Source organism: Nematolebias whitei, chromosome 15 (assembly GCF_014905685.2).
Source record: "Nematolebias whitei isolate Nwh7 chromosome 15, NemWhi1, whole genome shotgun sequence".
Classification (NCBI taxonomy): Eukaryota; Metazoa; Chordata; class Actinopteri; order Cyprinodontiformes; family Rivulidae; genus Nematolebias; species Nematolebias whitei.
In genome coordinates this window covers 41,261,718-41,272,943 of record NC_056512.1, presented here as the reverse complement: position 1 = coordinate 41,272,943, position 11,226 = coordinate 41,261,718, and the positions used below count along the sequence as shown (strand labels likewise).

Sequence of the window (11,226 nt, the reverse complement as noted above, 5' to 3'; positions counted from 1 at the left end):
CAGAAAGCAGGTCTGCCGTGAACTCCCAGACCCAGAAAGCAGGTCTGCCGTTAACTCCCAGACCCAGAAAGCAGGTCTGCCGTTAACTCCCAGACCCAGAAAGCAGGTCTGTCGTTAACTCCCAGACCCAGAAAGCAGGTCTGTCCTTAACCCCTAGACCCAAAAAGCAGGTCTGCCGTTAACTCCCAGACCCAAAAAGCAGGTCTGCCGTTAACTCCCAGACCCAGAAAGCAGATCTGCCGTTAACTCCCAGACCCAGAAAGCAGGTCTGCCGTTAACTCCCAGACCCAGAAAGCAGGTCTGTCGCTAACTCCCAGACCCAGAAAGCAGGTCTGTCGTTAACTCCCAGACCCAGAAAGCAGATCTGCCGTTAACCCCCAGACCCAGAAAGCAGGTCTGCCGTTAACTCCCAGACCCAGAAAGCAGGTCTGTCGTTAACTCCCAGACCCAGAAAGCAGGTCTGTCGTTAACCCCCAGACCCAGAAAGCAGGTCTGTCGTTAAGTCCCAGACCCAGAAAGCAGGTCTGCCGTTAACTCCTAGACCCAGAAAGCAGGTCTGCCGTTAACTCCCAGACCCAGGAAGCAGGTCTGCCGTTAACTCCCAGACCCAGAAAGCAGGTCTGCCGTTAACTCCCAGACCCAGAAAGCAGATCTGCCGTTAACTCCCAGACTCAGAAAGCAGGTCTGTCGTTAACTACTAGACCCAGAAAGCAGGTCTGTCGTTAAGTCCCAGACCCAAAAAACGGTCAACTAACAAAAGTGATGCTGTGAAAGACTAGCATCTAAAAGGAGGGACCGAGAGCGAGGAAATGGAAGCAACAAACATTGAACCTCCAGCCTCTCCTCGCTCCCCTTCTCTCATCTGGAGGCGGAGCTTGTTCCTTTTGAAGTCTCACCTGCCAATCTGATCTGGAGACAGTGGACATAATTAAATGAATACTCGTTCATAAAAATGACAAGACACTCCTTCTTTTAATAAATTAATTTAGGCAGACCGTTTGACGCAATGAACAAATCTCATGGGATTTATTTGACGAAATGCATATCGCCCGCCACCTTTCGTGTCAGAGTTTTAGACTAAGATCATCTTATGCTGAGAAATGAAATTACATTATAAGTGATATCAGCGTGTTTGGGACAACACTCCGCTTGAACAAAACTTCAGCTCAATATCAGTAAAAATCACCTAAATTTGAGCTCTTTTTGTGTTTTGTAAATTCACTTGGCTCTGGCGGCCATAGTAAATTGGGTGTGCTCAGAAGATGTTTAATTATTTCTCTCCGTGACTCGTGAGTCGTCGTCTCCATTAAACATGTTGGCAGCCTGTTAGTGCTCAGAATATGTGTTGAAGAGCAGTCTCGGCTACTACCACACTGAATTTTAGCTTGAGTTCTGTTGAATTGACCAAGCTGTAGCCATTTTACAGATGCTTAAGGTCAGTTAATTGTTGATTCAGACTACAAAAAAGGTTGAATCATGTCATCTGGACTTTGTTTTTTTGTTAAAAAAGAAACGTTTCGCCCCTCATCCAAGAGGCTTCGTCAGTCTGAGGCCTAGCCATCTGGTATTACCCAGAAGCCACCCTGACTCTTGTGTTTCAAGCCTGCCTCAGATACCCCTGAAGTCTGGCCTTTTCACTAATGGTTTCAAAAACACTGAGAAAACAAACTTTGTGTTGATTCAGACTGTTTGTTGGTTCGTGACACACACACAAACACAATCAGCTGTTCGTCTTTCAGCAACAAGTGATTAAATGTAGGACCGGTTCAAAACTTTTACGTAGCGCTGCTTGTTGCTTTAGCTTTGACTGATTTAAAAGTGTTTAGTTTTTGAATAAATCATGGCGTTGAGAGACTTGAACCGGTTTATCGAGGCGATGACACAGAGCTCCTTCCACGGCTGTACACCTACACCTTCTGTACCTTTAAAACTCAAACCGTGCTCCTCTATTGACGGGGGGAATTACATAAGAACGTATGTAGATCGGGTGGCTTCGTTCTCCGTCCCCCGGGTGGCGTACAGGTTTCTACACGACTGTCACCTCAGGAGGATCTGAACTCGACCCTCAGGTCAGAGCCCGAACAGACAGTTTGCATTTACATTTTCCCGAGGGCACTGCTGTGAATCGGAGTACAGACTGCACGGACAATTTGTGTCCACTTGTGAGGAGGGTGTCAAACAAGGAGTGAAGGAAATCGGCCGTTCCAGTTTCGTGGCAGGAAAGTGGGGCGATGTGTTCTTTGGAAGTTTCCCAGTGAAACTTCCTGGGGACCGAGACACTGAAAATATCTGTCTAAATCCACACTATGTCCTACATAAAGGAGAGCGTGAACCAGAGAGCATGTGTGTTCAGAGAAAAAGACAAGGAGGAAGACGTCAGTGGTGCCGCTGGTGGCATCACTCAGGCTGCACGCTGATTGAAGATTAGAGCAATCAGGTCAGGACTCTGGCAAGAAGGGAGCAAAGTTACCTCGCACTTCTGTCTCTGGGAAATCTGCTGCCTCATAACCCCCTTTACCGTGCTCATAAACTAATTAACAGTACGGTTTTTAGGAGTTTAAATCCAAGCGTCCAATACAGCATTTCAGCATGCATCTTCCATTAAACGTGACCTTGTTACTGTTTTAAATATTCTGTCCTGGATGTGGTCACATGGCTTTCAAATAAAACATTAAACATCACAACATGGCTGAGATGAAAATGGTCTGCTCTGACCTTTAGTTGTACAGCATGGACAAAACTGGCAAAATAAATTAAATACAAGTAAAAAATTACAAAGATCTATGGGATTTGGGTGAAAGTCATAAGGAAACCCATCCCTCTTTGGACCTCTGTATCTCAGACTGACTTCACAGCAGAAACGTAGTTCGAAGTTTAAACTGGTCACATTTAGTTGGATTTTACTGGTCTGAACTGGCATTTTGATATATTCGTCGGCTTTTACATAATCACCGTTTAAGGTCGATGAATTTTAGTTTTTCCCTTCCAAAATGTTTACCTGACAGATGATGGTGTCACACTGACTTTGGAGCTCTTTAAAATGTTCAAATCAGTTGTAAACACACTCTTCTCCTTCGTACTTCTACTTAAAACTCTATAGGAACGTAAACATTCACATGACCGAAGAAATTTTAACTTTTAATTATAGTTTGTTTGTTTGAGATAGCTCATGTCTGTTGTTGTGTGTTTTAATGTTTGTTTTTCTGGACTGGAATCGAACAACTTGTTTAATACTTAAAAACAAACATGTCAGACACTAGGACACAGCGGTGCTTCCCTCAGACTGTGTTGTGAGGGCGGCTGGTCCCGCCCACCTGCAGCCTCTGCAGCTACGTGCTGAGAGGAAGAGTCCCTGCCCTTTTTAAAAACAACAGAACAGACTTAACGCCGAGTTCAAGCGGTGAATTAGTAACTTTGAAGCTGAGAAAATTAAATTTTAACAGGTCGATCTGTTTGAGCTGAGAGGAAAAGAGTCGATGAAAACCTTTGAGGTGATGCGAAGCAAAATCTGAAGAGTGAGTAAAAAAAATAAGGCATAAGAAGTGAATTTCTTTTCAAGTCCTTGTGAAAGTGCGACGATCGCGTGTCTCGAGAGCTTAAATTCTTCTAAATACATCATTTTATTGAGAATAACTTCTTTGAAGCATCAGAACTGTCTGCTCAGTAAAATCCACCCACACCTGGCAGGTCTGAAACAATCTGAAACTGTGACAGATCTATTTGTCATGCATCCTTGGTTATTTATTCATATTTTATGGTGGATATTAGCTGATCCCAGGAGACGGAGAAGAGATAATGAAGCTAAATGGCTAAAAACTTTTTCAGAGTCGTCAATTAGGCTGGAACGGGTCAGGATGGATGGAAAATTATGAGAAAGTGATAATCAGTTCCCCAGAGAGAAGTCATGACTCGAACACAAAGGAGACACATAATGACTGTTCAGCATGTGAGAGCTGTAGTCTTCCTCTCTGAGCGGCGATGAAGAGCAGATTAGATTTTAACTCGAACCCCAACGAGGGACAGTCATCTTCGTATCTGCACGCAGAAGCCGTGACCTCTCTCTCCGTTTCAGTTTGGGGTCACATCGTTACGTTAACTCCTCCGGTCAGGTCGGCTCGAGGAGATTATCTCCAATTTAAAACGACAAACTGAAGAAAACATTTAACTCAAAACACAGAAGAGAAGGTTGTTTTGTGGCAACTCGGGGTGCTATCTCCCTTCCCGTTTGTGCTCTTTTGTCTGTCCGTTATCAAAATATCTCATCAACTACTGGCTGGTTTTAACGAAGCTTTAAAGAACTAATCTTTAGATGTACCGCTACAACAGATTACCAATTCAAGATGGTCGCCACAGACCTTAGAAAACACATACCATAGGAGTCATTCAGCTGATGTTCCAGATGTTTACCATATTTTTTGGACTATAAGGCGCACTTAAAATCCTTACATTTTCTCAAAAATCGCCATTGAGCTTCATGATCAGGTGCACCTTATGTATTAATTCTAGTTGTACTTCAAATCTGGCGTGGTGGCAGCTGAGAGTCGTCGCAGCACGTACACCGAGGGCAAATATATCGCGTGAGGTAGCAGAGTTTTTAACCAAAGTGGCTACAACTCTTCATTTCTCCAATGTTGGTTTGAAATTCTGGCATGAACGGCGGCGGGCGACATGCATTCATCCACACTAGGCCTTTAGTGGAATACAAACAACCACTGATGGAAATGTGTCGAACTTTTGGTCGTACGTGACTGAACTTTAACGTCTGACTCCTTTAACTCCGATGTCTTTGTCTTATTTGGACACGAGCCGTCCTCTGCTCAGATTTCTGCCTCGTCCTCCGTTTTCCTCTTTCGTTCGTTAAAAGTCTCAAGCGGTTTGGTTTCCAGCCCTCCCGCTCCCACCGGATGCGTTTGATCTTTATTGGTTTTCTTTCGTTCCTCCGGTGCTCCTCAGAAGCGGCTCGATTCAAGAGGCCTCGTTAATTTTGATTCACACGGAAGAGAAGAGGCTCCTTAACCTTTCCTCTGCGCAGCACGGTCGACGCCAGCGTTTTTATCTGCGATCCGTTCTTCTGATTATAAACGGTGAACAACGGTGCGTTTGCGCGTGCGCTCTTCTGTGTTAACAAAATATCTTACTGGTTCAACAAAACTGTCAGGATCTGTGTCTTTTTGATGCTTTTTATTTTTGGATTTGTTTCCTTAATATGTTTTCATAGTGTTTACCCTCCAGTCAGCTTCTTTCAACTTTTTTTTCCACGTAGTTTAGCAACGGTTTTTCTATTTTTAGCTACTGTACTGCTAAATTTAGCTACAATTTTTAAAAAGAATTTCATACCCATTTAGGTCATTTTAGCATGTGCTCGGCTAATCTGACCCTAAATTCTGAAATTCACGAGCTGGCGTTCCTAATTTTATCCAACGTTAAGCTTGTTTTAACTTTACTGTTTCAATTTTAGCTTCTCCAGCAAATTTTAGCTACATCTTTGATTACATTAGCAAATGTTTTGCTATTTTTAGCTACTTATTTTTTTTTACATTTATCCACCATTTTGCTGATTTTAGCTTTAATCTCAGCTTTGCTCCTACTAGTTACATCTTTGCTAACTGCAGCTGCCTTTTTACTATGTTTAGCTGCTTTTTATTTAAAAATTAGCTAATTTTAGCTACTGTTTTTATTATTTTTAACATCTATGTCTTTGCAAATCTGCTCCTTTCAACATGTTTAGCTGATTATAGAATCTGATCTGCTAGTTTGATCCTCTATTCTGAAATTTAAGTCTGGATTTCCTAATTTTACTCTACATTCTGCTTGTTCCTACTTTAACATCTCAGTTTTAGCTTCTCCAGCAAATTTTAGCTACATCTTTGATAGTAGGAACTGTTTTACTATTTTAGCTACTGTCTTGCTAAATTTACCTACTATTTAGCTGATTTTAGCTTTAGAATAGAGTTGTTGAATTAGAGTTGGATGTAACTGGGACCCTGTGTACACAATTTCCTTCTTCCACATGTACCACATGGGGTGCAAATGACAAATAAAGAACCTTGAATCCTTGAACCTGTTGTACTGCTTAGCTAAATCTTTGTTCATTTTAGCAACCGTTTTGCTAATTTTACCTACTATTTTGTTGATTTGTAACTTTATCGTTTTTGCTAGGTTTGCCAATATTTACCACAGTTTATCTAGTTTTAGCTACTGTTGTGCCAACATTACCCATTATTTAAAGATTCAAGAGTCTGTTCTTTAGCTACATCTTTTATAATATTAACAACTGTGTTGCCATGTTTGGCTACATTTACCTACTATTTAGCTGATTTTAGCTTTAGAATCTGTTGTACTACTTTTAGCTAAATATTTGTTAATTTTAGCAACCGTTTTGCTAATTTGACTTACTATTTTGTTGTTTTTTAACTTTATTAATTGTTTTTGCTACGTTTGCCAATATTAGCAACAGTTAAGCTAGTTTTAGCGACTGTTGTTCCAGTCGTACCCATTGTTTAAAGATTCAAGAGTCTGTTCTTTAGCTACATCTTTCATAATATTAACAACTGTGTTGCCATGTTTAGCTTCTGTTTTGCTATTTGAACGTACTGTTTTGCTGCTTTTTCACTTTAGCATTTGTTTTGCTACTTTTAGCTACCCTTTTGCTAATTTTAGCAACAGTTTAGCTAATTTTAAAAAATAGTTTTGCAAATTTTCGCTACAGTTCTGCTAATCTCGTCTTCTCTTCTGAGATTTAAGAGTCTGTTTTTACTCATTTTCTTTAACGTCGCAGTTTTAGCTTCGGTATTAAAATGTAATTTATTTGTCAAGAATTAAAACCTGATTCTAGTGTAAATAAATAAACAGTTTGTGACCTGGTTGGTGCTGATGTTTACTATATTTATTTGTGCCACCTTGTCTCTTAACATTTTGTTTCCGTGAAGCTGCTCGTCACGAGGAAAGCCTGAACATTTAGCCTCTAACAGTTTTTTCTCCTCGTGTCTCTCAGTTGACTCATGATTCACACAGAAATCACAAACCCAGTTTAATTTAACATCTCCTCATTATTCTGTCCTTGTTTTTTTTTTTCACCACTTGATTATTTAAATGAGAAATCTTCTTTTACAGTCCTACTTTGTGCAGATTTGTCTTTGCTTATTTCACAGATTTTCACGTCTCTGTGTAGAATCTGAAGCTGCTAAGTGGCTCATAATTACAGCCGCTTGAATAAATTTGTGTAATTACATCAAATTAGAGGCTTCCTTGTTTTTCTGCAGATATTTCTGTCATCTTTAGCTGCAGATTGGTCGGTCCTTTGGTGAGGATCGCAGCGTCTTTCCTCTCTGTTTGTTATTCCGATGTTTGCTTCTGTTCAGCGGAAGCAGAACCGAGGCCTTCGGGGAGCCAAGAGTCGGGCTCAGTCAAGTTCTGACGGGTCTTATCGGTTCTCCGATGGGTGATTTATTCAGACAAGTGAAGGCTAAATGTTCGTATAAAACACAGACAAGCTGCTTCCCTCGTAAAACAAAAATAACTTTAGAATTTGTTTCTACATTAGAAAAAGGCAAAACATTAAATTGTTTCACAATAACTTATTTTAAAACAAGTTATTATAAAAAAAAATTAAACGTGATTTGAACATTTGAGCATCCCATGTGTTCGGCTAAAACTACAGTAAGATGCAAAAGCAATAGCTAAAAGAAGCCGAATACTTGCTAATAGCTAAAAATAGCGAAGGTTTCACTAAAAGCCATAAGTATCAAAAGGCTACCAAAAACTATGAAATGGCTAGCTAGAAGCTAAAAGTACCAAAAGGCTTACTAAAAGCCAAAAGTAGCCAAAACCTAGCTAAAAATATCAAATTAATTGCTAGAAGCTATTAGGCTAAAGTCCAAAAGAAGTATAATACTAGCAATATTAGCTAAAAGTAACAAAAGCAAAACTAAATTATAGTGAAAGTATCAAAAGTTTTGCTAAAATGTTAAAGTAGCAAAAGTAGCTAAAGGTCTAAAGTATCAAAAGGCTAACCAAAACTTTCAAATGGCTAGTTTGAAGCTAAAAGTAGCAAAAAGCTAGTTAAACATTTAAGAAGCTGAACAGTAGCTTAAAGCTAGTAAAATGCCAAATTAAATGTGCAATTCTTGCAAGGCTTATAAATTAGCATTAGCGTGGACTGCTAAGAAAGTTTTTAAATTAGAGCTTTAAGACGACAGCAGTCCAGTTTGGTCTTGGCCCAGTTCAGACTAGCCTTTAGCTCATCATTACAGTCCCGTTCAAAATAAGCTCCGTTAAGATTTTTTTTATTGTTTAACTTTTTTAAAACTCCACTCCTAAAGATCTAAACTACCCCTTTAAGGGCCGTTTTAACATTTGGGTTAGCATGTTAGTCAAATCTAATTTTATCAATATTTATTGTTTTTGTTGCAGTTTTATTAACTCTAAGTGAACTGAAAAAAACATCAACGTAAATAAAAAAAAGAGAACCGCTTGTTTCACGTTTTTATTCTCCGTTACTCTTAATATAACGTCAGTAATGCTGTGCAGCTGATTGATTGATCTGCGCTGCAGTAATGATCAGTTCCAATAGTTTTTGTGTAAAACTTTTCTCCGAGTGGACCGACGGAAAGCTTCGTTGTTGCTCGTGCGCCTGAAAAAGCGATTTCAAGGTTAGAGCTCCCAGCGACGCATAATAAGGATCATTCTGCGTGACGGGAAAAGTTCCTGGAAGGTGAAAATTACAATCACAAGAAGGTTCGGTTCTGCATGAGGCGTGAACGGATTATTACGTGTTGAGGGTTGCAGAAGGTGACGTTCGTTACCGTGGAGACCAGAGTTCAGCAGAACTGTGAGGTTGAAACATCTGGAAGCAGACCAGTGAGATTCAGTCGATTCTCCTCTTTTCCAAACAGCTGACCACAAACGTAATCAAGTCCTAACCAGAAAGCCTGAATGTGAGATTTTTCAAGTGTTTTCATTGTTGATGTAAAAAGTTTGTGACAGAAACTTTGAACAGGAGGAGGTAAGTGCTGAATCAGCATTCAAACTTTGTTTCTTTCCTTGCAGCGTCTCTCTGGGAATGATGGCGTTGCCACTGGTGCTGCTTTCTTTGTCGCCATGACGATGCCATTTAGCCTCCTGTCCAGCGACGAGGAGCACCAGAGGATGCTGGGAAACACGAGACATCTCTATCCTGGGGCAGAGGACGAAGACGAGGACGAGGAAGAGGAGGAGGAGGAAATGGAAGATGAGCAGGACGAGGACGGGGAGGAGAACGGCGAGCTGGAGGGAGACGAGGAGGATGATGAGGAGGAGATGGAAGTCAGGCGAGAAGGTCCGTCTCGTTTGGGCAGAGGTGAAGGACACAGGCAGTCGGGTAAATTCACCGGACGACCCGCCGCTGACCGACAGACCGGCAGGGCGGGGAACCCCAGACACACCACAAACCCGTACTCGTCCAACCCCGGACCCACGCACCAACAAGCAGCCAATCAGGTGCAGCCGCAGAGGAGGCCGAAGGAGCGCACCGCCAACTCCCTGCCATCTGAGGACGCCCACATCGCCATGATGGTGTTTCGCATCGGCATCCCAGACATTAAGCAAACGGTCAGTGCAGTCACCACACACACACACACACACACACACACACTCACACGCACACACACACACACACACACCTAAAGTATTTCGTCTTTATTACAATCTACAGACAGTGTGTTCTTAGACACACAGTCCAACATTTTCAGCAGGTTTTCATTAGTTTTTGGAAGTAAAGCCCCAAATAAATGGACCCAAGCTGCTTCAGAGCTCCTGAAATATGTGTAAATAGACAGAATGTGTCAAAGAATCAAACTATGTTTGAGTTTATTAATATTTAGGATCTTCAACAGCTTCTTGAACCACCCTGAACGGCCGTTATGAAAAACAAAGCATTTCAAAAGTCCTCTCCACCAGAGCCTTGGAGCTCCCTCAGGCCATGCAGGGCTCCAAGCTCCACTGGTCACCACAGAAGATCCTCCGTGCTGCCGACTCGGGGCTCGGGCTCCAGACCCCGGCCTCGAGTGATCGTGAAGGCCGATCCCGGCAGACAGGCGGACCGGGACGGGTCTGGGTTGGACGGTGGAAATGATTTTTAAAAACATTTTATGTGTAAAAAATAATGTATTTTTTTAAATCAGTGAAGATAAAAAATATAAAAAATGGTGCCGGCTTTATTGTGAAATCTTCTATTCACTTTAATGACTATTAAATAATCTGTTAAAGTTAACTCAGCTGAAAAATCATAAAAAGACACAAAATTATTGGATCTCTCTGGAATATTTCCCTCAAACATGTTTAAAGAAGAGTTCAACTTTAGTGTAACCCTCAGATGTACAAATCACAACACGATAATTGAACTTTAAAGCAAAGCTAAAATAAAAATAAAAAAATATGTAGACAAGAAACAAAACCACACATCTGAACTGAACAATAAAAGTAGACACAACGAGTGCAAGTACATCAAACGATGAAGAAAAAGTATAACATTTTAAATATAATGTTTTTGTAGAATCTGGTTCAACAGAGATTTAATGGTGAACTAAAGTTCATTAAAAGTTCATTAGCAGAATTTTTATATATATACATATAATATATATATATATATAGTTTGAGGATTTTAATAATCTGTATACTTTTTAATTTACCAGAAGCTTCAAAATAAATTCTCACCTTGTACTGAAACCTGTTTCAGCGTCTCACCGCCACCAGCTGGTGAGAGGCGCGTGACGTCAATGTGAACCTCGCCCACTGGAACCGCTACTGAAAGCATAATCACAACGTGTACTGTACCGAGCCGAGTCGAACCGTGCTGTACTAAAGGTACTAATGGAAAAGAGGCTTAAAGCCACAACCTACTGGGAGTTTAATGGACACACAGCTGGTCCCATGACAATGTACAAAAATAAACTCCTACATAAAATATATTGATGAGTAAAAGTTATCCAATGAAACCAGCAGATTGTGTTGATTCTCCACTTCAGTGCAATTTTCCATCTTGAGCAGCGTGCTGGCGACAGTGGAAAGGAAAAACTCCCTTTTAACAGGAAGAAGCCTCCAGCAGAACCGGGCTGAGGGAAGCAATCTGCCTTGACGGACTGAGGTTCGAGAGGACAGAAAAGAGACGGACAAACACAAAATGATTGGACCAAGTCCAGGTGTAGTTTATCTGGTCCAGGTGTAGTTTATATGGTTCAGGTGTAGTTT

General features: G+C 41.1%; 1 protein-coding gene across 1 annotated transcript in view; it reads left to right on the top strand.

Moving 5' to 3' along the window:
- Nucleotides 1–11,226, top strand: part of shank1 (SH3 and multiple ankyrin repeat domains 1) — a 103,730-nt gene that overhangs the window by 11,184 nt on the left and 81,320 nt on the right. Inside the window, exon 2 of the mRNA XM_037689217.1 lies at nt 9,049–9,588. Coding sequence (XP_037545145.1) covers nt 9,100–9,588 — 489 coding nt within the window. The 5' untranslated portion in view covers nt 9,049–9,099. The remainder of the gene's footprint in view (nt 1–9,048; nt 9,589–11,226) is intronic.